At 32.4% G+C, this 26,857-nt stretch overlaps 3 protein-coding genes across 4 annotated transcripts in view; 1 reads left to right on the top strand and 2 right to left on the bottom strand.

Moving 5' to 3' along the window:
* Positions 1 to 26,857, bottom strand: part of LOC144845068 (E3 ubiquitin-protein ligase HACE1-like) — an 83,412-nt gene that overhangs the window by 39,715 nt on the left and 16,840 nt on the right. The window lies entirely within an intron of this gene.
* LOC144845086 (hippocampus abundant transcript 1 protein-like) lies at positions 2,161 to 11,761 on the bottom strand. Its single transcript, XM_078702230.1, has 11 exons — positions 11,555 to 11,761; positions 11,049 to 11,138; positions 10,351 to 10,413; positions 9,586 to 9,713; positions 6,800 to 6,914; positions 6,143 to 6,361; positions 5,802 to 5,915; positions 5,283 to 5,354; positions 4,617 to 4,827; positions 4,080 to 4,237; positions 2,161 to 3,662 (listed from the first exon to the last, which is right to left on the bottom strand). Exons 1-11 carry the CDS (start codon positions 11,615 to 11,617, stop codon positions 3,447 to 3,449), a joined length of 1,449 nt encoding a protein of 482 aa, XP_078558356.1. The 5' UTR covers positions 11,618 to 11,761; the 3' UTR covers positions 2,161 to 3,446.
* Positions 11,923 to 26,305, top strand: LOC144845091 (uncharacterized). Of its 2 annotated transcripts, XM_078702236.1 has the most exons (12): positions 11,923 to 12,044; positions 12,385 to 12,537; positions 17,268 to 17,880; positions 20,044 to 20,104; positions 20,472 to 20,542; positions 20,998 to 21,030; positions 23,421 to 23,503; positions 23,761 to 23,828; positions 24,467 to 24,644; positions 24,961 to 25,123; positions 25,596 to 25,682; positions 26,268 to 26,305. In XM_078702236.1, the coding sequence occupies exons 2-12, from the start codon at positions 12,532 to 12,534 to the stop codon at positions 26,294 to 26,296; spliced, it is 1,392 nt and encodes a 463-aa protein (XP_078558362.1). In that variant the 5' UTR covers positions 11,923 to 12,044; positions 12,385 to 12,531; the 3' UTR covers positions 26,297 to 26,305. The 2 variants fall into 2 exon arrangements, with proteins under 2 accessions (XP_078558362.1, XP_078558363.1); XM_078702237.1 differs by lacking the exon at positions 20,998 to 21,030 and having other exon boundaries at positions 11,924 to 12,044.

The raw sequence follows: 26,857 nt of genomic DNA, 5'->3' as shown, positions 1-26,857 counted from the left end.
TAATTAAGTTATTTTATTTAAATAAGAAAGAAATAAGTAAATACGCACCGTTACAAAATGCCAATATTTGGATAACAGAAATCGTTACAAAAACACTGATAAATGACATTGTGCTTCTTGATAACTTTACTCTAACGATAATAAACTTCAAATGAAAAATATAGCCTACGAGTTTGTTTATATTATGAAAACTGTAATTAACTATGTAATAACAATCATAACATCTATTAATCGCTGTAAATGTTATATATTTTAATATGTATTTCTAATTCTAGTATTTGTTGAGGTTATACTACTGTAATTTATTATCATTATGTATATATTAAATTCAAAACTTTTGACATAATAAGTATAACCGAAGTCAAATGGCAATATCGTCTATTCATCAAAATAATAATAATAGTCAGTTCTTATATAGCGCATATAAGCAGCTTTTGTTACAAGAAAAAATAATTTCAACAAATTGACCTAATGTTTTGTACACTTACAATACTAATAGTAATATGTCATTATAATCGTTTATAGACTTATAAAAATGAAAATATCGTGTACTTAATCTAAGTCCTTTATTATTTCACTTCAGTTGATACTTTGTTACGCAACTTTTTTCGTAGGAATGAATTTCTTCTCTGCCCGTACCACCCAAGTACAATTTCCACGTTGATTTTGTGATGGAAACAAATATTGTCCTCTTCAGGGGTTGAATCACCCATTTGGCACCTCAAAAGTGTAACCATCCTCTTAAATAGGGGTGTCTCCTGAGTAGGGTTGGCCGTATTGTTAAAACATATATTTCCTCTCGTTTCGTGGTAAATTGTCCCCATAATAGGAGTATCTCATGAATAGGACCGGTGTGTCACAAAGGAGGGGTTCTACTACAGTTGAATCTTGTCAACTCAACGTAACGCAATGCAACACAATTCAACGTCGACTGGAAAATGCTCAATTCTATCACTGTAGTGCAATTTGGTATAAATAATGTAATGTTCTCAGTTTTGTAGAATCTACAACACTGATTACATTTTCCATCTACAGTTTTTTCCTATGTTGACGTGCGGCGGGTCCGTAGAGTACACTAGGGAATCCCCTTTTAGGACGCGATTTCATAACCCACCAACTGGTTCTACGACGCTATCTGTAGTTTGCAAAGGAATGTGTAACTTGACTGAAAAACTACCAACTTTGATGTACCGGCGGTGGGAACTTTTACAACATTAGAATAAAGAACAATATAAACAGGTCCATCCCAAATTACACTCATAGCGATGTTGTTCATGCCTTTATGGTTCGGGAGAACCCCTTGACGTTAGCAAAACGAAAATGTGTTTTCAGACCTGCTAGTGTTAAAAGATAGGACAGAATTTTTCAAAAGCCGGCGAGCAGTCTTAAAGTAACAAGTAAACTGAAATTATTAGACTGTATCTTACAGATATTTTTAATCAAATAAATTGTCTTAAAATATATAACAAAGTATAATGTTGTTATAGGTCCAAAAGAATGATATTATTTTCAACTGTCAGTGTTATCGAAGATGTGAAAAAGGACTAAATTTGAAATGTAAAGCTATCTGAAAATAATTAATGATTACACTAACAAATACAGATTGAGTTTTCTATGTTTACTTATACATATTCTGGGGCCCGGGCCGTATTCAACATTCACACTCAAACCAACCCTTAGAATTTAATAATTCTGCTTCACCTTTGTCGAAAAATAAGTAGGGTTAAACTTTTATATTTTATAATAAACAATAAAAATGCTAAACACGGAGCTACCCTTTATGGGAAATCCTAAAGCTCTGTCTACACTATCAAACTAAAAAATGTGATGTGCCCAAATACGGTAGTAATATGACATCATCGTGTCCGTATATGGACACATCACAATTTTTGTCACATCAAGTTTGATAGTGTAGACAGAGCTTTAAAGTATTATCCACTTCAATGAGATACTTGGTATTTAAAAGAAATAGTCTGATTGGACAGATTATGATATAGTGGATGCAAATTGCAAACATGAATTCTGGGGTGGTTTTGATGTAGCATAATACAGTAAAACCTCTATCAACACTACGACCAAGCCATATTCAAGGGACACCCCTATTAATGGGACACTTACTTGGCTGGGTCCTAAACATTAGACATTTCGCATTGAATAATGTAGTGTAACATGTTTAATCATCATTTATTTCAAATAAAACGGCTTTACACACACTACTCACAAATATTCAAATGTACAAATATAAAAACAACTTTTGAATTTACACCAATGTTACATGAAATAATGGATTCTACTACTTGAATATAAAATGGAGGTCCACTCCATGTATATTACAACACCATAATTTCTGTTTGATCTTTTTACTTAACGCCATATTATGAATTTTTGCAGATGAAAATAACAAAATTTAGGCCTACTTTCATGACCTAAATAAAAAATAATTGGTAAAAAATATTTGTTCTATTATTATATTGGATTTTACATGTTATACAGAAAGGTTAGCTTTGTAATATATTAGTATTGTTATACTGTAGTTACAGTGATTCTGGGTAATATACAGTAACTATCAATATCCTACATGTTACTTTGAACCTATACCTTAAGCATTCATTCTGAACTCAAGCTCTGTCTTCACTATCAAACTTTATGTGATGTGCCCATATATGGCCTTGATGATGTCATATCACTACCATATTTGGGTATATCACTACCATACTTGGGAACACCACACTTTTTTTGTCAAACTAGTTTGATAGTGCAGACAGAGCTTAAGAGCATCTCAAATGTGATGTGCCCATGGACCCGATGATGTCATATTACTACCATGTTTGGGAACATCACACTTTTTTTGTCAAATTTGATAGTGTGGACAGAGCTTAAGATTCATGACATGTCTGACACTGACCAGCTATTATGTAATTATCTAGGACAAATACACATTGTATTTAATGTAATACACACTCACTAAATGGCAATGCCGTCAATCAATCTGTTGGGCCTGATGGTTTTAGTAGACATATCCACGAAGGAACCATATGGGTTACAATAAACTGTACATCTCACTTTCTATATATTTCATTATTTTTATAAGCTTTACTTGATTTTTAAATTTTGATTTTTCAATTTTAATTTTTCAAGATTTTTAGTTATTATATTATATGGATCTATTCCATACTGTTTCAATCCTTTTAGAAATAAGAAGAAAGTTACCGGTTTTTGTGCATTTGATCACCATTATCAAAAAAAAAACTTCCATGTGTTAGAGATTGTCTCATTGATGGGAGCTCATTGAATTATGGACCTAGCAAGAACCCTGATTTTACCTTGTGTGCGTATAGTGGGCACTTTTCAATGTCCTCTAATCATTCTCATGGTTCCTCTAAACTAGTTTTTGGTCCCAAGGTGCACATAATTTGAAAATTAACACTAACTGACTAAAGTTAACGTCATGATTGGATGAGCATCAGTGGTTCTTTCTCAACCATCTCGTAATCAGAGATCATTGTTACATCGCTCGAATCTTCTACATCGCTCCGTTGATGTTTTGGTGAATGAACGGGCAAGGGGGTGCTGTCGGCGTGCACGGGAACAAAATATACAACAAGCAGCGACACGAGTACAAGACAAGCACCGAATAAGAACGGAGGTCCAGGAATGATAGCCTATTTAAGAAATAATTGCAAATATTTAAAAATATATTTATATACACTAACAATTGCTACATTATTATTATACAGCAGAACTCCTATTAAGGTGTCCCCTGAATATTGGTTGTCCGTTAAAATATATATTTTCTCAGGTTCGTGTCCCAATAGCAGAGTTGTTCCCGTAATAGTGGTGTCTCTTAATAGGTGTATCCCTGTAATATTATAATAGGACCTTCACATTTAAAAAAAAATATGGAGACACATGATACAATTGTAATTGTTGAAATATTTTAAAGGTTACTTTCACAAACAATAAAACCAATCAGTATAATTAAAACTAGGCCTAACTTAGTGGGAACTATCAAATCCTTGGCATTGACTGTCAAAAAAGTTGGTAGGTATACAATGGAAAAGTAATAAAATAAAACTTACTGCATATGACAAAGGTTTATGAAGATGTTCATTTTCTACAGAACTGCTTTCAACTTCATCTAAATCCACATGAAAAATGTAAAATATAAAACCAAATAGAGCTGGTCCAAGTCCATTGCATAGGCCTCTTATACCTGTCACCATTCCCTGTACTACACCTGGAAAAAAACATAAATAAAATAAAAATGAAAACATGTCAATAGTACTACCAAGATTCGCACCCAGACCTTCTGCTTAATAAGCAGACGACATACCATTAGACCACTTGTACTTTCATGGTATGGATCTTCTGCTTAATAAGCAGACAACATACCATTAGACCACTTTTCATGGTATGGTTCAAATCTAATTTAGATAGCAAATCTTTATTCACCCATGGTATGGTACAGTCAAATCAAATTGAAAAATATAATAATCATAATTACAACATATACAAATCAACAGTATATTTTGCTATGGATGGTGACCTCCTCCACGCCTGATTGCACAATCAGTAATGCTATAAATCCACCTAATAATTAAGCATTGAAAACTAACCTTGCTGGTCAGGCTCAGCATTTTTGGATATTAATGCACTAACAGAGGGGTAAGTAACACTACACATGGCTGCTATCATACCAGCACCCCATAACATCCAATCTTGTGATGCAAAACCATACCAGGCTAACTCTGCTAATTGGAACCACAATCCAAACATTATAGTACGTTTGTTACCTAGAGTTTTCATCAAAAAACCTAACAGCAATGTCTAGAAAGAAAAACAAATATTGCTTTTGATAAAATGTTAAATCAGTAATAGATGTGTCGGTTTATCCAGGTAAGCTAGGCACGTAATAGACAGCGCAAGCATGGTGTTTGTTACGAATAACTTTCCCTCATTTTATGAATATTGGAGGAACTCCATTCATAGCTTTAAGAACAGAATTCATGACAATTATAATAGTTTATTTAAAACCATAGTTAACGTACTTCGACAATCCAACCTTCATCAGCGTTGGTGCATATTGATATTTTAAGTTGTTTTTGTGATGCTATTGTTAATTTCCTGGTGATTTTTTTTTAATTTGTTTTGCTTGTATATGGATATACTATCCGAAATAAAGAAAATGAAATACCATGTTACATATTTGTCATAATGGTTAGATTTGTTGTCATATGCCCTACATAAACTGGCAGCCTGTATGTTCACACTAGATAACATACCTGTGCAAATACTGATAGTACACCTATCAATGCTATATACGCTGCCACTTCTTCTGCACTAAATCCACCCCTCTGAAAGTATATTAATTTATTTTATTAATCCAAAGGCAAATTACTGAAAAAAATGACAATGCTGTGGGTATCAGTGGCTGGATCTCAATGGAGATACAAATAAAAAAAGCGAAAAGCTAAATCAAAACGATAAAGTAAACAGCCAGAAAAGTTAGCAGAGCTTTCGGGCAACACTAGCCCTTCATCAGTTATTAGAAACAAACAGGGAAAAATCATTTAAATATAAATGTTTAAATTATATATTATATTAGCTCTGTCTACACTATCAAACTTTATGTGACAAAAAAATGTGATGCGAGTGTCTATATATGGACGTGATGATGTCATATCACTACCATATTTGGGTATATCACTACCATATATCAAACTTATCTTTATTAAACTAGTTTGATAGTGTAGACAGGGTTTTAGAAATGCAATGGTTTTCATATAAAAGTATATACTTACAGATTTTAAATAAAGAAACATGCAAGAATATTGTCCGGCTTCTGGCAAATAAGATAAAAATATTGTCACACATAAAATTAAAACTGTCTGATCTGCACCCACTTTCCGCAAGGACTGCAAAAAGAAAACAAATTATAACTATTATTGTTATTATATTGATCTATTTATTTGTTTCTGAAATATTTGTTATATTTCAATGACGATGAAATGATGATGAAACATCTTGCTGTCTTGAGATAGCGCCGGGCATAGATTTTAGGTTGTCGGGAGAACTTTAAACATGTTCAATATCCTCCCTACGATGACGAGGACAAAATGATGAAATGTGTTCAGTATCTTACCATAAATGGATCAGCTTGTTCCCAAGTTATTGCAGATCCCCACAATGCTGGTCGAATCTTCTCAGGTAAGGATTCAGGCACAGCAACCAAAATAAAAAGTACATCACAAAGTGCTATAGCAGTTGCTAAAAAAACTACAAAATTATCACTATACTGGCTCCCTAGGTAAGCTCCCAGGGCTGGACTGGTAATGAGGCTAGCAGCAAAAGTAGCAGACACCTGTGAAGAAAGAAGAAACATAAATATACAAACATCAATGTGTGACAATTTGACAACAGATAGCTGATACACAATACAGAATTGTTATTGCTCCAATAAGGAAATTCATTTTGTTGATAACCTTAAACAAACAATTAGAAATATATAAAAAGTCATAGGTATACAAATATACATATAGTGTAATATATAACATTTGTAAACTATGTAAAAAAAAAGTAATGTATTTAGTAATGAAGGGGGAAAGTATTGTAGGGGTTAGCCAGACAAAGTTTGGGCAAAATTTATAAGGTAAATTTAGTGAAAAGCAGTCGTAGTAGAATTTGTTGACAAGTACTAACTTGTAGAAATTATATTTATAATATTCAAAACCTTTCTTTATTTACTTGGTTTACATTTGATGGTATGTTCTTTTGATATGATAGATTGAACAATACGTACCAGACCATATGCAGAGCTTCTATCCGATTCATCAGTTATATCAGCTACATATGCAAATACTATTGAAAAGGTCACTGCAAACACACCAGATAGAGACAAAACTGCAAAAAACCACCTACAACACACAAAACATAGCTTTTAGATTCATTATACTGAAGGGCTAGTGTTGCCCGAAAGCTCTGCTAACTTTTCTGGCTGTTTTACTTTATCGTTTTGATTTAGCTTTTCGCTTTTTTTTTTTGTATCTCCATTGAGATCCAGCCACTGATACCCACAGCATTGTCATTTTTTCAGTAATTTGCCTTTGGATTTATATATTATATATATATAGTTTATTCATTTTCACTTAATTGTATTATCTAAAATAAAATAATTTCTATATTGTTTGAAGGTTTGCAGTACACCATGTGTGTAGTTCTGAACTACCCCATCCGAACAAAATTCGACACAAAGGGACCATTAGGGGAGAAGAAAGTTGTGTATGTGTTGTCGACATCTATGTTTAATTCAGTCTAGTAGGATATTAGCAGGTTATTCCCCATATACATTTGTACGTGGTGGGTGTATTGTAAACTGCTTAGTTTAATCAGCGCACAATTATAAACAAGGAAGAAGAAGTATAGGGAGATCAAAGCTATGATATTATATTGTCATGTAATCCCAATATAATACCTCTATTCTATGTATTCACTGACTAACTCTATTGTCATTTTCTTTTAAACTATTCAGAATATGCCTTTGTTGTTTGATACTTATAATAACAACAATAGTTCATTCTGATTTAGTGCATATAAATTAAAATAAACAATGCACTGTACATAAATTGTAAAACAGGAAATAGCAAATAGTTTACATTTTGTTTCTTTATTCTTTATACTAGGAAGCCTGTTCAGTGGTAAACTACTGTTCTCCCAGTGTCCAGTTTAAATAAAAACCTTTTTATATTGGGGTTAACTAATATTCACTGATGAAGGGCTAGTGTTGCCTGAAAGCTCAGGGTTGGCATTTATCAATATTTGCTTATATTTTTGCTTAAGGTGAAATATTTAAGAAGTGCTTAAGCAAATAACTTAATCTTATTTATCAAACCGTCTTAGCAATGTCTTAGCAGAAAAATTGTCTTAGGTAAATTTTACTTTGCACATGCGCAAAATTAAACTCTAGAGGGCAGCAAATTATGTCTTAAGACGAAAAATTCTTGCTTACGCATGCGTATTAGCTTTTTTCTCTTAGCGATGGCGGCGCTATAACATTTTATCTCCGTATTTTCACTCCCAACAAGAGAGGGTGCATTCTGGCTACTATTGTTTTTATTACTTGAAATAGAGAAAGAGCACAACAGTCGGAAATACATACGAAAATCATTCGCTCTAAACTTAAATCAAATCAACATTTATTTATTTTTATCAATGACAGCGACCCTTGGCAGCCGATACAGTTTTCTAAAAGTTAGTCAATTGGGTCGTACCTATCCCGAAAATTTTAGTTTTGCTCGTCCAATTTCTAGGCCATCTTTATGAAGATCGATATCATTATTTTAGCGTCCGTAGTACAGCGGAAAACGCACTAGCGTAGCCTTTCCGAATGTTCATTGTTCCGGCCTAGCGCGCTCGCGTTGTCAAAAAAGAATGTTTCTGTTGCAGAAATGAGATAAGACGAAATTTTTCATCTTAAGGCAGGGTGTTGTTCGTCTTAGATTTAAGACAAAATTAAGCAAATTTTTTTGCTTAGATATATTGATAAATCTGACTAAGGCAAAATCAAGGATTTAAGGCAAAGTTAAGACGATTTTTTTGCTAAGCAAGTTTGATAAATCCGGCCCCTGGTAATTTTTCTGGCTGTTTTACTTTTTGTTGCTTATATTATTTTGTATCTCCATTGAGATCCAGCCACTGATACCCACAGCATTGTCATTTTTTTAGTAATTTGCCTTCGGATGTATAAATACATCCAAAGGCAAATTATTGAAAAATGACGATGCTGTGGGTATCAGTGGCTGGATCTCAATGGAAATAAATAAAATAAGCAAAAAAACTAAATCAAACATTTAAGTAAAACAGCCAGAAAAAAGAAATAAGTATGTGAAGCTTTCGGATAACACTAATCCTTCATTTTACATATTGGAAATAAATATTGAGATGAACGGTAAACTTTGACCTTCAAGAAATTCTGTACTGTTTGTCAATTAGGACTAGAGCTTTTCTATATTATGGTGGTGAATAGGCAAACAAGTTCAAATTATTGACAATTTAACAAGATTGCAAAGTGTGATCAAGATAATGAAGGAAAGAACTATTTTACATATTATTTCTTATCAGTTGGTAAAATGGCAGATGTTGTCAAATATAATAAATTAGTGCACCATTGACTGTATGCTAATTGGCTTATCTGAATGTTGTCAATGAATAGTGTATTCTTTGTAATAAATATATACTGTCATTTAATGTATAAATTAATCTTGTTCTGAATATTCAGAAAATTAGTCTTTCTGCAAGTTTCATCTAATAGTGGTTTAACTCCAAAGAATAATTCTCAAAATAAACATGTTTTATCCTAAAATTACATGGTAAGATGGTTACCACAATCTATTTTGTAACCACCTATTGCCATTTTTTTTAATGTCATATTAGCTTTTTTTCTGGCAATAAATAAATAAATAAATATGTAGATATAGATGAATAAAACTCAAATTTGCTATTAGGCTTTTTGTTAGTTTGAAAGTTTGTTTTGTTTGTTATGATTCGCTTAAAAGACAAACAGGGCTAAAAAAAGTGTATTATATTTACCATGGACTAACTCGCATCAATGGAATGGGTATACAAGTGAAAAATACCGTTAGCAGAAGGAATGATTTGCGTCCCCAAACATCAGATAGAGCGCCCAGCAAAGGAGCACTCATAAACGCTAAAATTCCCTATAAAATTAATAGAAAAAAAAATTAAAAACTAATTATTAGCACAGAACATCATTTTAACGATATTGTGACTAAATTGATTTACCATATGAAATAATATTAATAAACGCACAATGCTAATCAATGTATTACATTAGTTTATAATAATAATCACCAAAAAAATAATAATAATTGAACAATATAGAATAAACGGATTTTTTTATTTTTAATTAACAAATAAAGCAATTTATATTAGAAATATTAAAAGAAAATTACATTTGATTAAAATTAATTAGCCATTTGGTAAAGATTGTTCATAACAATACTTTTCATTTATTTAATTCATTACTTTGCATTGCCAATGATACCAGCATATAAAACTACAGTAAATTATATGTAGGAGAACTTCATTATAATATTTTCACACTAGGCTTACTGTGTGTTCCATAAACATGATATAAAGTACTTACGATTTATAGATAACATTTAAGATAACTATTAATGTTTGTAAAGCTCTGTCTACACTATCAAACTTTATGTGACAAACAAAGTTTGATGTGCCCAAATATGGCAGTGATATGCTTAAATATGGTTGTAACGTGACATCATCATGTCCATATATGGGCACATCACATTTTTTTGTCACATAAAGGCTTACCTTAACACCTTGGATCATTCCATTCATAAGAAAGGTTTTCTCAGGGAAAGTTTGATTCAAAACCTAATAAAAATAATTTAGTTAAGAAACATGAATTAAAAATGAAATATCCAGATTTAGATATTCCATTAATTATTTAGACTGCACTTGTATTGTTCTCATCATATTATGTTAATTAGTTAGATTACACCTGTGGTTATTATCATGTTAATTAGTTAGATTGCACCTGTATATGGTACTTGTCATATGATTTTTTTTAGCAAATTTAATTGTGTTGTTCATTTTTAAATTGTCTCACAACATCAGAACCAGGGGACACAGCTTAAAACTATATCGTCCAAAACTTAGAGGAAATCTTATGTGCAGGGTCAACTTTTTTACCATCAGAGTCATACATCACTGGAATTCTCTGCCTAAATATGTAATACAAGCCTCTTCAGTGAACATCTTTAAGTCTAGACTTGACAACTATTTTCGGCTAGAAATGGAATCTAATAGGCACTAGCCTAAACTATTTCCATCAAACATTAAGTGTAAGTGTAAGTGTAATAGTTATTACTATTATAAGTTACTACAGTACAACTCATCTGCTTATAACATTAATAGATGGTTATTGAAACATTATTTACAGAAAGTTACTAGGCTTGGGGAAGATAATAAAAATGGTTTAAAAAAAATTAATATTTAAATACACTTACTTTGAGCATTGGACTTGTGAGAAGACCCCACGCAAAAAACTCCAAGAATATAACGACTAGCGCATGATACAGACTCGGTTCCCCAATACCCTGTGTAATAATAAAGCAAATTATACAAATAATACAAGTACTGTAGTAGTAATAGTAGGCCTAGTCTACTAGGCCAGTTTTTATATGATGACATGTAAACAGTAATGTATGTCAACAATCCAGAGGTCCCAAGTTCCCTTGAAATTTGCGGGTTTTTCCGATTTTCCCCGATTTTTAATGCAGATCAATCAATGAGTCATAAAATAATATTTAAATAAAGCTAGTAGATGACATAATACTCTCTATTACACTGGAATAGGCATAGCCCTAGCCTAATAGGTCTACCTATTTACTAGGCCTATAGTAGGCATAGAGAGAGTCTACCTCTATCTGACCTAGGCCTAGCTATCCGCTATTAGGCCCAACCTGGCCCTGTGTGTAATTGATTGAACGGTGTACAAACCACCGCTACTCACCGTAGACCCAATATCTTTCGCAACTCTACGTTTGGCGATGATCTTTTTCCGCTTTTTCGCCATTTTCAACTAAATCAAAAACAGCTAGTTATAATATGGTGAATACAAACAATACATATCAAGATTGTTTTAACTGTTTTAACATTAATTTCTAGTCATAAAACACGATTTTTATATCAATTAGAAAAAAAAACAACAGACTTCGTACGATCGTCGTATGTGGAACTATGAACTTTGAACCTTACCATATGGTGGCGCAGTTTAGAACACGTATTTTAATTTTTTTTTTTTACAAATATTGCATGCCGCCCTCTTTAGTTTAACCGGCAAATGAACCCGGAAACTTTGAGTGGTAAATAAAAGTTTTGTTGTTGTGGTGAGTTGTGTGTGCTGAATAAAACAAGATCATCCACCTACATAATGTACTTGGGAATCCCTCATACCTGTGGCCGTATTGCAGGCTAGGCGGAACCATAGTGGATTATATCTGGTACAAACAACACGGTAAAATATATATATATTGTTGTCATCATGTTATATACTTAGATCGGTAGGCCTAGCATAATCATATTTTAAGTTTGTAAACAGACAGAGGCGGTGTGCCGCATACCATCCTTTTGATTTATACGGTAAACCAAGTCTACCCACATTGGTTCCCTATCAATTGTTTTGTACTTACAAAAATAAAGGAGTTTAGAATGTTACTGTTTCATGTTCTGTATTTTGTTTCTCATTGATTTAATTTATATATTTTGAGAATCATTTTTTATTAGATAGTAGTTTGTGTGAGCATGAGTTTTATCCCTGATTTTGTTTCTGTTATCATTTAGCAATCTAGGCCCACTTGTTTTGTCAATTTCCTTGTTGATGTTCAGTGTTGATTCATGTTGAATTAGTTGAATGAGAAGGAAAAACAACTTATCATCGCAGTAACATCCATACGTACAGGTGTTATATCTGTATCTGTGACTGCCAATATGTCGGTGAGTATAAACAATTAATAGATTTTTAATTATACCTTCTTTTTATATTAGCAGGCATTCATTTGACATGGCAATGTAATATACAGTTGTCATGGGGACACCTTTCTGGACACAACAAAGTGTTCCTCGATACGAGTGTTCTCCTAAAGGCATGTAGTATTAAAACATGACTATTCATGGGAAAGCGTCCCCTTAAATAGTGGTGTCCCCTGAAAAGGGGTGTCACGAAGGAAGGCTTCCACGTTAACAACTTTGGGACAGTCTGCTGATTGTTAAAAAGTGCCAGAATGTGACATTACATTACCGTCTGTATTTGTGTCAAATATCTACCAGAGTTCAGTGATTGGTTTATCATATAGGCCATAGATTAATTTTGTGAATTTGTTAAATATACAAAGACACCACTAACATTTCAAAAATCCAGTATTGTGTGTAGATAATTAGACCACAATATGGAAATAATTTTTCCTTTTTTATACATTTTTTTATGTTCTTATCCTATATTGTGTGATATCCAATAAGTAAATGTTTAAAGATTAAATAAATATTACAAAACAAAAAAGGGTCATTTGCTTCATACAGTAGTTATTACAAAACATTTCATTATTTAAATTAAAACTATAAAATACTAACATTATTTGTATAATAATAATATAAAGATAAATTTCCTTCATTCCTACATTTGGATCTGGAGGTCACAGCAATGTTTACTCTTGGTTTTTCCTTTACCAACTTCCTCTATTAGTATTCTACCATTTCCTCATTCTCATCCAAAAGTGGAAATTTCGCTCTTCACTGATTTTACAATTGACCTACGAACTATGAATAAGTTAGGTCATGTTAATTCATTGTGGGCATACGGAGAATGGCTTCCTCGCTCTACAGTATTTCTCTACACACACAATTGTTGGTACTGTACTACTGTATGGCTACTGCATTGTGATGTGATTTGTGATTTAAATAATTTTCACAGAATGGCCAAAACAAATCATTAGGGAAACCCAGGTAACAAGATTTTTGGGGACACTTTCAGGACCCAACCAAATTTCTCTTAGGGGTGTCCCCTGAATCGGGATTGGTCGTCGCTTTGTTTGTTTCATGGGAAGTTGTCATCTTTTGTATATCCCCTGGATAGGGGTGTCCACTGAATAAGGTTGTCCCCTGAATAGGTGTGTCCTCTTTGGTATGTCCTTTAGTAGGGTTGTCCTATAAATAGATGTGTCCCAAACAAAGGGTTCTTTTGGCGCAGAACAAACAGCACCTTTTTCCAAAACAAAAACAAAAAAAAATTGTTCATGACTAATCTCACTACTAATTGTATTTCCCGATAAAAATTCTTACACATGAGTTAATTATTTACAAAAACAACTCATAGGAAACTCTCTTGTGTCATTCATTCATTCTCCCCAATTCTACTCTGGCTTTTTAAATGTTATAGCATGTTCAATAGAGGTTTCCCATCGTAATGCTGAAACATAATGCTCCTAGTTTGTTTTCTATGAAAGTGTCCCTTTAAAATGGTGTCTACTGAATAAAGGTTTCCCAAAGTGTTTAAAACATACATTTCCCTTGTTTATTTTATGAAAGTGGTCCTTTAATAGAGGTAAATAACGAAAGTATGAAAGGTGGGTGGCCCCTGAATAGAAGTTCGACTTTATCATTTGCTTTGTACTGTACATTAGCATCAAATGGTAAGACTTGAGTATTAGTATAAGAACATCATATTTCAAAACCTTTTGTCGATATAGATAAAGATAAGATAGACAAAGGTAGTTCAGATAGTTCCTTTAGTTTATTTTCATTTTGCATTGTAAATTTCTATCATCCATTAGATCCTGTTTTGGTAGGCTAGATTTCCTGTTTGCTATGTTAATAATCAGCATCAATACCAAGGAATTGTATAGTTCAGAATACAGGTCAATTTACACAGACAAGCGGTAACAGGGATAACAATATAGAATCTATGTTTTATTCCTTATAACCATTTACACACAACACGGAGCAGAGAGGTGGTTTCCGCTCAGGAAAGATACAGTTGTACGTGGGACAACACGATTTTCCGCTTACCGTTACAGCTCGTCTGTGTAATTGGCCTTACAACTTGATCATCTGACTTGTCATTTTATTTTATCTTATAAAGAAACATGAAACCTGGAAAACAACCAAGTATATTGAGCGTAATAAAATTTAAATGCTTGAATCTATGCTGGCTTTAGGCTATAACAACTTCTTATCACATGGTGACGAAAAACCAATTAAAGTACACAAATTACACTGTTTAAATCGAGTAATATTTAGTTAGCCAGAAGCGCTATAACTAATAGGCCTACTGTTGCCATAAAGGTCATGGCCCCTTTCTTTGATCATGTCATAGCAGCAGTCTGAAGTCATAGCAGGCCAAACACTTGAAGTCTTGAAATCAGAAGGGAAATTCCCCACTATATAATTGATGAGTCTGTTGTCACCAATTGCATAGTGTGAGAAATATGTAATGACATCTATTTTAACTCACTTGTAATTTAAATTGTGTTATTGGCATTTGATCAATATATTATTATAGCGATATATTTTTATTTTGACTTTTTGTATTATCATTTCATATTCTGAGGGACCCAAACAAATCCTCGTAAAATTTATTCAAGTTTATTAAAAAAAATAATCACAACTGGCAGTAGTAAAACTAAATTGCATGTGATGTACAATTGATAACATATTTAAAAAGGTGTATATTTAGATAAAAACATTCAGTGGTCTAATAGAGAATCTCGCCATATTAAAGTGGAGAGTCCAAGTTCAAATCATCTTTATTATTTGGTCCTGGCTAATTATAGAGCATTTCACTGTACGTACAGTACATTGCATGAGTGTTGAAGAGAGGGAGAATATTATCATGGAGATGAAAGATTCTGTTCTATTCAACAAGATGGAGCAAATTTGAATAGAACAGTTAGGCTTTGAACGAATGAACATAATGCAACATGGAAATATTATTTGTAATAATATAATATAATATCTATTGTTCTATTTAACCTTTTTCCCAAAATATTTCACACACAGTAATTCCATTGTTGGTTTACACTGTGTAGCTTTATTTTACCAAGACATTTCCGTGAAGCCAACCCAATACTATTAAGAGCAGCCTTCAGGTACTTATGTGGGACTTTTCCTGGTTTTATTTCAATGATTGAACTCTGACCTTGGTCTTCCTCACGGGAACTAATACTTATGATCCATGGGAACTAATATACTTATGATCCATTAACAATGATCTGAACTACAAATGATGATGCCTACTCACTAATGATGACATTGAAACTTAATGAATATAAGATAGTGTCTTCTTATACAGTAACCTACATCTAGCCTGACTCTTTCTCGTTTTACCATGGAGGTATATTTTTTACCTCCATGGTTTTACTTTATTGTTTTTATTCAGTTTCTGCATGTTTAATCCACTGATTTTGTTTATTTTGTTTATTATTTATTTTCCACACACAAAATATATAACATAGTATTGGTAATAAACATTATTTAGGTAAAAGAAAAAACAGACAAACTAGTTAAATGTCTTATATAAACCAAGTCAAGTATAGTGTGTGTGGATGGAGACCAAAATAAGTTTGAAAACAAACTTTAAGGCATGGTCACCATTTAAAAAAAAATTGTCATTTATTTTTCAGTAATTTGCCTTTGGATTTAATAACCTACTGTATGTATACATCTATATACAAAAGGCATCTACTACATTAGTACTGTACTGAGTTTTATAATTGAAGTTAATGAAAACAAAACTCTAGCTGAATTTTAAATGAGAAAACGAATTAATAAAAAGTCTAATAAGTAAAAACTGACTGACAGTTATCATATAAAAAGTCCTTCCTTGGGGCTAAAGAATAAACTCTAAATAATAATAATAGCGTACAGTAGGTTAGTATTTCTCAAACACATTTTAGAGAACAATGATTTGTGTTATTTCCTGGAGCCTAAAATGATAGCCACATCCACTGTAGGTTGACGAATTCATCAGATTATGAATCAATGTACTGTATTTTTAAAATAGTCACTATAAGACCTACACGGAAATTGTTTGGTCGTATAATTCCAAATTTTCAAAAACAATTTGTATGTTCATTCCCTCATCTCATTTTTAATAGCTATGTTTATCTTTTCTAATGATAATATATATCCACATAGACTGAAGATCTGTCTACACTATCAAACTAGTTTGACCAAAAAAAACTGTGATGTGCTCAAATATGGTAGTGATATACCCAAATATGGTAGTGATATACCCAAATATGGTAGTGATATACCCAAATATGGTAATGATGTGATATGACATCATCGTGTCCATATACAGTATGGGCACATCACATTTTTTTTCACATAAAGTTTGATAGTGTAGACAGAGCTTTACCTTAATGTTGGTACATCACAATTAGTTAATAACTAGAGATACTATGTTTAATAGAACATAAACCCAGTCAGAGGAATACCATTAAAATAATAATAGTTATCACAAAGGTCATATTTATGTTACTCTTGACTTACACGATGTTTACTATTAAATTATTGTATCGTAATTTCTGCTTTTATTTATAAATAAGGCGTGTATTTCCTTAATTTTCTTAGCATTACAGATCTTTTATTTCCTTCTCAAACTATAGACTTATAAGAACAATAATTTATAATGATAATAAAGTAACTGTTATTATTATTATTTTCTATAGGACACACCATCGTCATCAGTTAGTAATTTATTAAAACAATTTAATGCTAATCCACCGGGGATTGGTGTGAGAAAACCTGAAGTTACACCGAAACCAAAACCGCACCCAAAACTGCATCCAAAACCTACAGAAAATGGAAGAAACAATAATCATAATGAAAATGAGGTCGACCCACCATCCACCACATCAAAACCAACAAAATTACCACCAAAACCTGGTAGCATCCGACCTAAGGACTTTGGTATTCAACCAAACATTGCTCAAAGCATAACACAAGTGAAACTAAGACGAGCACCACCACCTAAGGAACCTATAAAAACTTCAACCACCCCATCTGAAGAAACTGAATTTTCTCAAGCTTTAAAAAAACGGAACAGTAAAAAAACTTTGAATTATGATGGTGGTGATAAAGAAAATAAAGGTTTCTCCAGCAAAAGTTCTGTAAAAAATAGGAGTGGATCTTCGTCAAGTACTGAATCTAATATAAGTAATTCAGGTAGTCTTATTTTGGCTGCCGGAGGAAAACCTCAAAGGACGGAGCTGCCTTCAATAAAAGAATGTGGTTTTTGCCCTCCAAAAAAGGCCAAGCCTCCACTTGTTCGATTGCCAAAAGGTAAGTTTCTTAATAATTTATCAGAAATGTTATTCTTTTTCACATTCACAATATTCATTTTGAGTGTTTACATCTTTGATATTGCAGAGACTATCTTAAAAAATGACAGTCTGTCCACAAATTTTGATTTAAGTTTCTGTAAATGATAGTAACCTTGTGATGTACAATTGATTTCAGTACCCATAATATATTCTAGAAGATGAACAATTTAACATTTGAAATATTAAATTTGATGGTTTTCCTTACTTTTTTCGAACTCTTTTTATATTATCATTATCATATGTTTAAATAAAGTTAGAAAAAAAAAATCATATAAAAGGCTCATCAGTGGACCCCATAATACTGCACATCTTGAGTATATTCCCTTTGGAAACACGTTATCCATTCATGGTGAAATAATTTCTCCAATTGACAGATTGTCAGTCAATGAATGGTCAATCATTTGTGACCAATCAGGAAGCAGCGCTCAGTAAAAGGAAACTAGACATACTTTTGCTGTTGACCTTTATTTTGTACATTTTGAAGGGTCAACAGTGCATATGTTTGTATTAATTTCAAATTAATAAGATCTGTTTTGAAACTGATTCTTTCTGAATTAAATTGGGCGAGTTCAAATAGCAACTTCTCGGTTTTAAAACATTGACTTAGTAAAAATAGGCATAGTGTGTTGTGTTTGCTTATACAAACAGAATTATATGATGTATAAGTTGTGAGGAATACAACCAACATGAACAACAATTGTATATTTATTTACATATTTATTTAATCATGAATAAGGCAATCCCAAGCGGCAAACGTGAGGTGAGAGAAAATAGATACATTGCATAATAGAATTGAAGGAAATGAGTTTGTTTATTAATAGGTATATTAAAATAATACAATAGACAGAAAAAACCCTAAATGCTTATTGCCGGGATTTTCTTATATTATTATTTAATGCATAAAAAAACATCCGGACCAAAAACTTATGAATTGTATACAAATATAGATTGAAAAACAGAGATAAAACATCATGATTAAAACAAGATAAATTTGAATTAAATATGAATAATATCCTGATTATGAATAAATAATTTCTATTACCAGATGATGTTTGTTTAACAATTCCATGATACAGTATCTCCCACTCGGAAGTAATTAGTACCAATTTTTAAAAAGAAACAAATAGTATTTTATAATGATAATTTTTCCTTCACCGCAATAACAACCCAAACAGAAACTAGATCTTGTCAAAACATGTGTCATTAGTAGCATGTGTATTTGAAGAGAAATGTATAATATATTAACAGTGATATTGCAATACAAAATCTAATAACATGATAACTAGCTATTACAAAGCAATCATGTTATGTAATGTAAACATAATCGGTGAGACATTCTCCTGCAGCAGTGTGTTCCATTGTTTGGCAGTACAGTAGACAAGTAGGCCTGTAACACTGTGTAATTATTTGTTAATACTTCCTTATTTGTGAAAGTACTTGTTTTTGTGGGGAAAATAAATATGAGCTATTGGTCTGAATATTGTGACATTGTCAGGTCCCCTTACACTTATGTTAAAAATAGATGATATTCATAATTTTTCCAAATTAGCATTTTTATGTAATAAATGGTGAATAATCCTGACTTATGGATGCCCCTATTAAAGGGACACCAGTGAAGTAACGCAAAGGCATGAGGCCCCTGGTTTAGGAACTATGTGGCCCTTCAACGCTGGAGGCCCCGGGCGTTTTTAGCCTTTTTTGACATATTTTAATGCCTGTTTTTTCTCTGGGCACTGCTCAAGGCCCCCATAAGCTCCTGGGCCCCTGGGTTTAGCCAGTGAGCGCTCATAGCCAAGGGACCCTTTCATATGAAACAAACAAGTGAAATTATATGTTATATATTTATTTTAATGATACGAAAATGAACAGTATTGTGTACAGTGTAACAAACACCTAATTAACATTATTTACCTGGATTAACAAGATCCACTCCAAATGCTATCATATTTAATGGTATGATTGTCATCCATGACTGAATATCTATCCGACTCGTTTTCATTAACTACGCTGTCATATAATGTCTGTCCAACCAATATCATTGGTTAGGTTGATTATGGACTGTATGGAGATTATACATTTTTGTTTACACTTTGATTTGATCAAAACTGTTTTCTCTCCACAGCCACTCAAGCCAAACCAAAGCCTGTTATAAAACCAAAACCAACAAGACAAGTTTCATTAATGTAAGAAAATTTAATGTACAGGTTTTACCGTTACAGTATGAGAAATATTAGTGTCCCCTAAAGCTCTGTCTTCACAATTTAACTAGTTTAAGTGTGATGTGCCCAAATACGGTAGTGATATGCCCAATTGTGGTAGTGATATGACATCATCACATCCATATATGGGCACATCACATTTTGTTGTCACATAAAGTTTGATAGTGTAGACAGAGCTTTAAGGGTTTGGGTGTACCGATGGAGGGGATGTACTGTAATTCTGATAATTTAACAGGATTATTGGATATCAAATACACAATTCATTGAACTAAAATACTGTTAATTATAGTCCATTGTAGAAATAAGAAATATAATTTTATTTTATTAATAGTCAACCAACGTCTGATTCAGATGAAGAAATCCAAGAGGATATATATGATGACACTGAAACGCCTGCACCACGTAAGTCTTCTACAGATAACATGTTTAAATACTTTGGTTTATGTAAAAAGCTGAATTTGATTCCACTTTTAATACAGTGCAGATAAAGTTAAATAGTGCATACTATTGCATGCCATGTGACCCACAATCGTCCAATCAAATGACAGGAATTTATTTAGGTGTCATATACCTTCATAGTTAACATAGGTACTTTAAAGTGAAGGTGAGTTCTGTGTTCATTCTTAACATACAGTAGGGGAATGAGCTGTTTTTACTAAGCCCCATCATTAGACCAGTTCCTTTCCAGGCTGCCTTAGCCTCCCTAGTTTTAACCAGGTAAGGTACTCATTTACAGTTGAGAATTCAACCTGGTTCTTTCTGTTCTATAACCACTTGCATACGTGGTTAATGTTCACCTACTGTACAGAAATATTTTAAAAAGTAGTCTTCTACTAATTTGTTAAATTCTATTTCAGGCATGCCGAATATTGATGAATTTGGTAAATACTGTAAGTGTTTATCAAAAGTGTTAAATGTTGGCATCATTGTATTTGTCCATTATATGTATACATCATTTCATGTGTGTTGTCATGGGTTGTAAAAAAAATATGTTTATGGTTTTTATTTAAAACTGTTTTCAATGCTTTGGTAGCACACACAAACACATCAAAATAAATTGTTCTTGATTTGTGAGCACTATTCGAAACTTAATCTCTGTCTACACTAGTTTGACAAAAAAAAGTGTGATGTGCCCAAATATGGTAGTGATATGACATCATCATGTCCATATATGGGCACATCACATTTTTTGTCACATAAAGTTTGATAGTGTAGACAGAGCTTTAAGTGCATTTCAAATGGAAATTGGAGTGGCTAGTGATTGAAAACAAATAAGGGCATGCGAATTAAGCACACAATTTAATGCTAGAAGTGAACTTTCCCAATTTGCAACAAAACCCTGTGCTAGAGGGTACTGGTATATGAAAATGCACTACTAAACAGAAAGTCAAAAAAAGGGCGGAGGATATCAGGATTGCAGCAAAATACAATGCTAGATTTGGCAATATTGATTTAGAAAATATTGCTAGATTTGAGAGAAAATAATGATTTTACAAAATACTGCTAGAATTACAGTAATGCTATAGGGAAAAAATGAATTTAAATGAATTGCTATTCAAACTTATGCTAGATTTGTTGACTGGCAATAATGCTAGATGGGTCCTAATATGCTAGATGGGCATAATTATGCTTGATTTGGCCACTACGGTATTGACATTGAGTGGGACAGCCTTGTTCGGCTACAAACCACTGTTTATCAACTATTATTATACTTCTACTGTCAAATTTGATCAATATTATTCTCATCATATCAACATCACATTTATCATTGCTTGTAGCTTGTAAACATTGTGAAATGAAATGTCAATATCACCTAATACAACAGGATTCAAATTTGTATTCAATACATATTTCACCATATTAATAATATTCTTCTGTAAACATCACATTATTGGGTTTGTTCAACATCCTGTTAACATAACTATTAACAATTTTGTGTAAACTATCATTTTAATTTATTGCACAAATTGAAAGCCTTTGGGACATAACCTTTTTGGAAACTGTGCATTATTGTATGTTCATGGTAAGCTCATCAATGTACCATATTTCACACTTGAATTATTAAAGGCCAATTCACACAGACGAGCGGTAACAGTAAGCGGAAAACCACGTAGCTTGTCTCTCGCATAGAATCTGTATCTATCCTCAGCGGAAACCACCCGTCAGCTCCCCATTTGTGTAAATGGTTATAAGGAATAGCATAGATTCTATTTTTTTATTACCGTTAACACTCGTCTGTGAAATTCGCCCTTTTAACATTTTATAACAGCTAAAACTATTACTTGTTGAAATGTGACATACATTAATAGGATTATGTCATGAATTGTTCATTAATCTTTTTTCAGCAAATTAAGCTTATGGAAACTCCTCCCTGTTCTCAATTATTTTCAAGTATAAAGTTTGTATAATATGTCCCTTAATCATCATTATTGATTGAAATAATTCACATAAAATGGAATTTTGATGATATTAAATTGTCTAAAGCTCTGTCTACACTATCAAACTAGTTTGACAAAAAAAGTGTGATCTGCCCAAATATGGTAGGAATATGGCCAAATACGGTAGTGATATGACATCATGTCTATGCACATCACATTTTTTTTCACATAAAGTTTGATAGTGTAGACTAAATCATTTAGGTCAAATGTCAAAGGTTAGTTGCAAAGTTAATATTTTTCTATTAACATTTAGTGGGGATTATATATTATGAAAACAAATGTATACATAATTGTTTGTGTTGGACAATTGTCACCATTAATAGAAAAAACTGTACTTTAGCTATTGTGCTGTGAAATGGCAGAAGAAAGAGACAAGAGATGGGTTTATACAAACAGTTTAAAAATGAGAATTTCTTTTATAGTTTAGCAACACAATCAGAACCTGGCACTGATATCACATTATAACAAAAATGAACAAAATTACCCAAAGTACTTTCCGTTTCATCAGTTTTGTTAATAACAATAATGCTTTTTGTAGTCTTGAATTTATTTTTTATATGCTTAGTGCGTCAATGCAAGAAATTCATTGTTTGTAAAATGTGTGTGTTAAACACCTGTCATACATGAAAAAGGACTACTAACATCAGAAACTAAATGTTTTAATGGTTTTCACATCAATTTGTCTTGTATGTGTTACATAAAATGTCTTCTTACTGTATGTTTTAAAAGGTATACTGTGTTATAGACTTACTGTATATTGGCCTATAAAGAAAGAACATGGGCATATCTATGTGGTGTATCAAATATATTTATATTTTATACTGGATTTGTTTGTATTGCAGCTCCATTATCAAATATTCCAAATTATCAATCTGCTCCTAAAATTGACCAGTCCAGTGATTTCGGAGAGACATATGACACAGTGGTGAGTATAATTACCAAGGAAAAAGTTTTCCCGATAGTGGGACAAGACAAGATAAATTGCGTGGGAAAAGTGCCTTATCAAATTATTACCATTTTTTTTATAGCCACTAAATTTGTATTGGTTTTTTAAAAATAAAATTTAAGATACTATTTTTCAAACCTGTTGATTTAAGTAAATCCCTTAAACTAAATGATGTGTGTGAAGCTAAGTTACAACTCTTAAACTTGTGAAATAATAATCGTAATCATTTTTTTTAGGGAGACACAGGGGAGGACATATATGAGGCAGTAGATTCATCTGAAATAGAACCACGAATGCCTCCTGGGTATGCTAATTTTTATTTGCATATTTAAATAACATTCAAATGCAGTTGTGCAATGCATGAGTAATTAGCTTTCAACTTGTGCTGACCTATGACCTTACTCTAGGCTATGTTAATTCATAGTGCGCATGTTTCTAGGTCTGACTGACGATGACACATCACATGACCTGACATAGATAGATTGTTGGAAATTGAAAGCATTTAGTGTTTATTTTAATAATAAACAATATGATGCTAAGAGCCTTTGTAATAATGTAGGTGTGGCAGACATTGAGAAGTGTTACATGATTTTTAAATTTTAAAATGAAACTAAGCATTAATCGAATCAGTATTCAGTATGTGTAAAGTATATTAATCCTTTGTTTACACTGTACATTAAAGTAAGATTTTAAGGTATTTCTTGGGTCAGCAGATTCTCGGTATTGCATCTAAATTTGTCCAGTATCATAGGCAAATATCATGATACAGTATCTCATGTGTTTCACATGTGATACCTGCATCATAGATCCAACCTAACCTTCCATAATACAAGCATCATATGAACACATGTGTTACAGAATTTATCTATGCTGGACAGATATTGAGGAGATACAGCACTGGTGTCTTTGTTTAAAAATTAAGAAATGTCTTTTTCCTTTAAGCATGAACGTTTCTCAAGAAGAGACGCAAGAAGACAAGACTACAGAGAAACAAAGAAAAGAATTAGAAAAGCAGAAGAAAAAAGAGGAGGAGAAAAAGGAAAAGGAACGCCTTAAAAAGGAAAGAGAAGAAAAGAAGAGGAAAGAAAAAGAAGAGAAAGACAATAGGAAGAAATTCAATGTAGGTTTTTATATTGAATAAGATAATGAAAATAAATGAAAATATAGAATAACTAATTAAAATATGCTGTAAAGATATTTGTCTATTTCGTGCCAAGCTTACCTGGATAAACCTTCAATAGCCCTCTCTCTCTTTGCCCTATCTTTTCTTTGGAAATTCTTCTGTTCTCTGTGACACTCATAGACTACCAACACAACTGTTGGTTTGTGTAAATTAAATTAAAATTAAATTCTTTTGTTTAACTAATTTTGTAGCTATTAGCTAAATAAAATATACTGTTATAAATTTTTTATAAATATACTTTATTGTATTACAGATAAAAGGAGATATTAAGGTACTGCGTGAGATAGTTGTAACAGAACCGTATGCAGCAAAGGACAAACTTGATATAGGTTGTTACAGTGGGGAGCAACTAGAGTTAATACGTGAAGATAATAATCCAGAGGATCGCTATCTTGTACGCAACAAACAAGGAGTCTGTAAGATATTATATTGTTGCTTTGTAAACCAGTTAAAAATCTATAAGCGTTTTTTTGGAAGGAGTAAAATAATTTATTTTCTTTTGGAAACACATGGTGTACTGCAAACCTACAGTAACTTTACTAGTCTATTTTGTACCAGCTTACCTGGATAAACCAACATTGGCCTATTCTCTCCGAGAAGAGAACTACAACACCCCTATCAGATAATGGTACATTCCATAACCCTGCCTTCAAGTTACTAGTGTAACATTTAGACAAAGATCTACTAAATTATACAATGTTAATAGAAACCATAATTGAATGGTGGCTATACCCTGAAAGTCAAGTGAATTGTGTGAGAAAAATCAATACTCCAGAAACCAGTCTGTTTTATTACAGAAACTAAAATATAAAATTTACTTCCTTTTTAGGAATGACATGATGTCATCAGATAAAGTTTGTAAACTACATTAATTAATTTTTCTTTTAGATGGATATGTACAGATATATTGCGTTGACAGGAATGAACCACAAGAACTATATGATGATGTGGATATACAGATTCCAGAAGACTTTGGTGAGTATAGTGACCTTTAGGGTCATCATTGGTTTAGTATCAGTGACCTTTAGGGTCATCATTGGTTTAGTATCAGTGACCTTTAGGGTCATCATTGGTTTAGTTAAGTGACATTTAGGATCATCATAGGTTTAATATCAGTGACCTTTAGGGTCATCATTGGTTTAATATCAGTGACCTTTAGGGTCATCATTGGTTTAATATCAGTGACCTTTAGGGTCATCATTGGTTTAGTATCAGTGACCTTTAGGGTCATCATTGGTTTAATATCAGTGACCTTTAGGGTCATCATTGGTTTAATATCAGTGACCTTTAGGGTCATCATAGGTTTAATATCAGTGACCTTTAGGGTCATCATTGGTTTATATGAAATGCTCTATAGCTAGGCAATGCTAGAAGCCTAGAAGAAGAAAACTTTATTTTCTTTAACCTCCTATTGCAATTTGTAGAGTAGATGATATTGATTTATGTTTGTTTTTATTAAATCAATAAAACATGATTAAATTGATAATGATCAGGATTTGTTTCCCAAGCACTGTTTTGTACTATAAATGATATAAACTTTAAACAATCTTTTTTCCACAGAAGAAGAAGTTTACGACATGTGCACATGACAAATTCAAGAGGACACTTTTCTTGAGCTGAGTTTTAGACAACATATCTACTGTACATCAAGGTTTTCAGAGAATATCCAAGGTGCCAATATTATAAAGGTTTAAAATAATAAATCATATAATAATCATTCAAGTAAGTTTACAATGATAGCTTACAATGCACACAGGGTACACTACTAGCCACAGGTCCAATTCAATAACAAGTTACTGTATACAATATGTCATTGTTTTAGTGTGACAGGTCAAAGTTTATTAGTTCACGCTGTAATGTCAAGGAACTTGGTTGTAAATTTCAGTAGACATAGGGTACAGTAGAACAGGACACCTTCTGAAGTGACTCCTAAATAGGAAGTGTCCCCTGCCTTAACTCCTTAAGCTACACTATAAAACATGTGAGAAAAAAAATGTGGACATGATGATATCATATCACTACCATATTTGGGTACATCACACTTTTTTGTGAAACTAGTTTGATAGTGTAGACAGAGCTTTTGCCATTGATCAAATTCGCATGCAATTTACACCTGTATTGTTGTGTATAATACCAGAAGTTCCTCCAAT

The sequence above is a fragment of the Antedon bifida genome, chromosome 6 (assembly GCF_963402885.1).
Source record: "Antedon bifida chromosome 6, ecAntBifi1.1, whole genome shotgun sequence".
Taxonomy (NCBI): Eukaryota; Metazoa; Echinodermata; class Crinoidea; order Comatulida; family Antedonidae; genus Antedon; species Antedon bifida.
The sequence above is the reverse complement of the archived record's forward strand: the minus strand, read 5'-3'. Positions and strand labels throughout refer to the sequence as shown.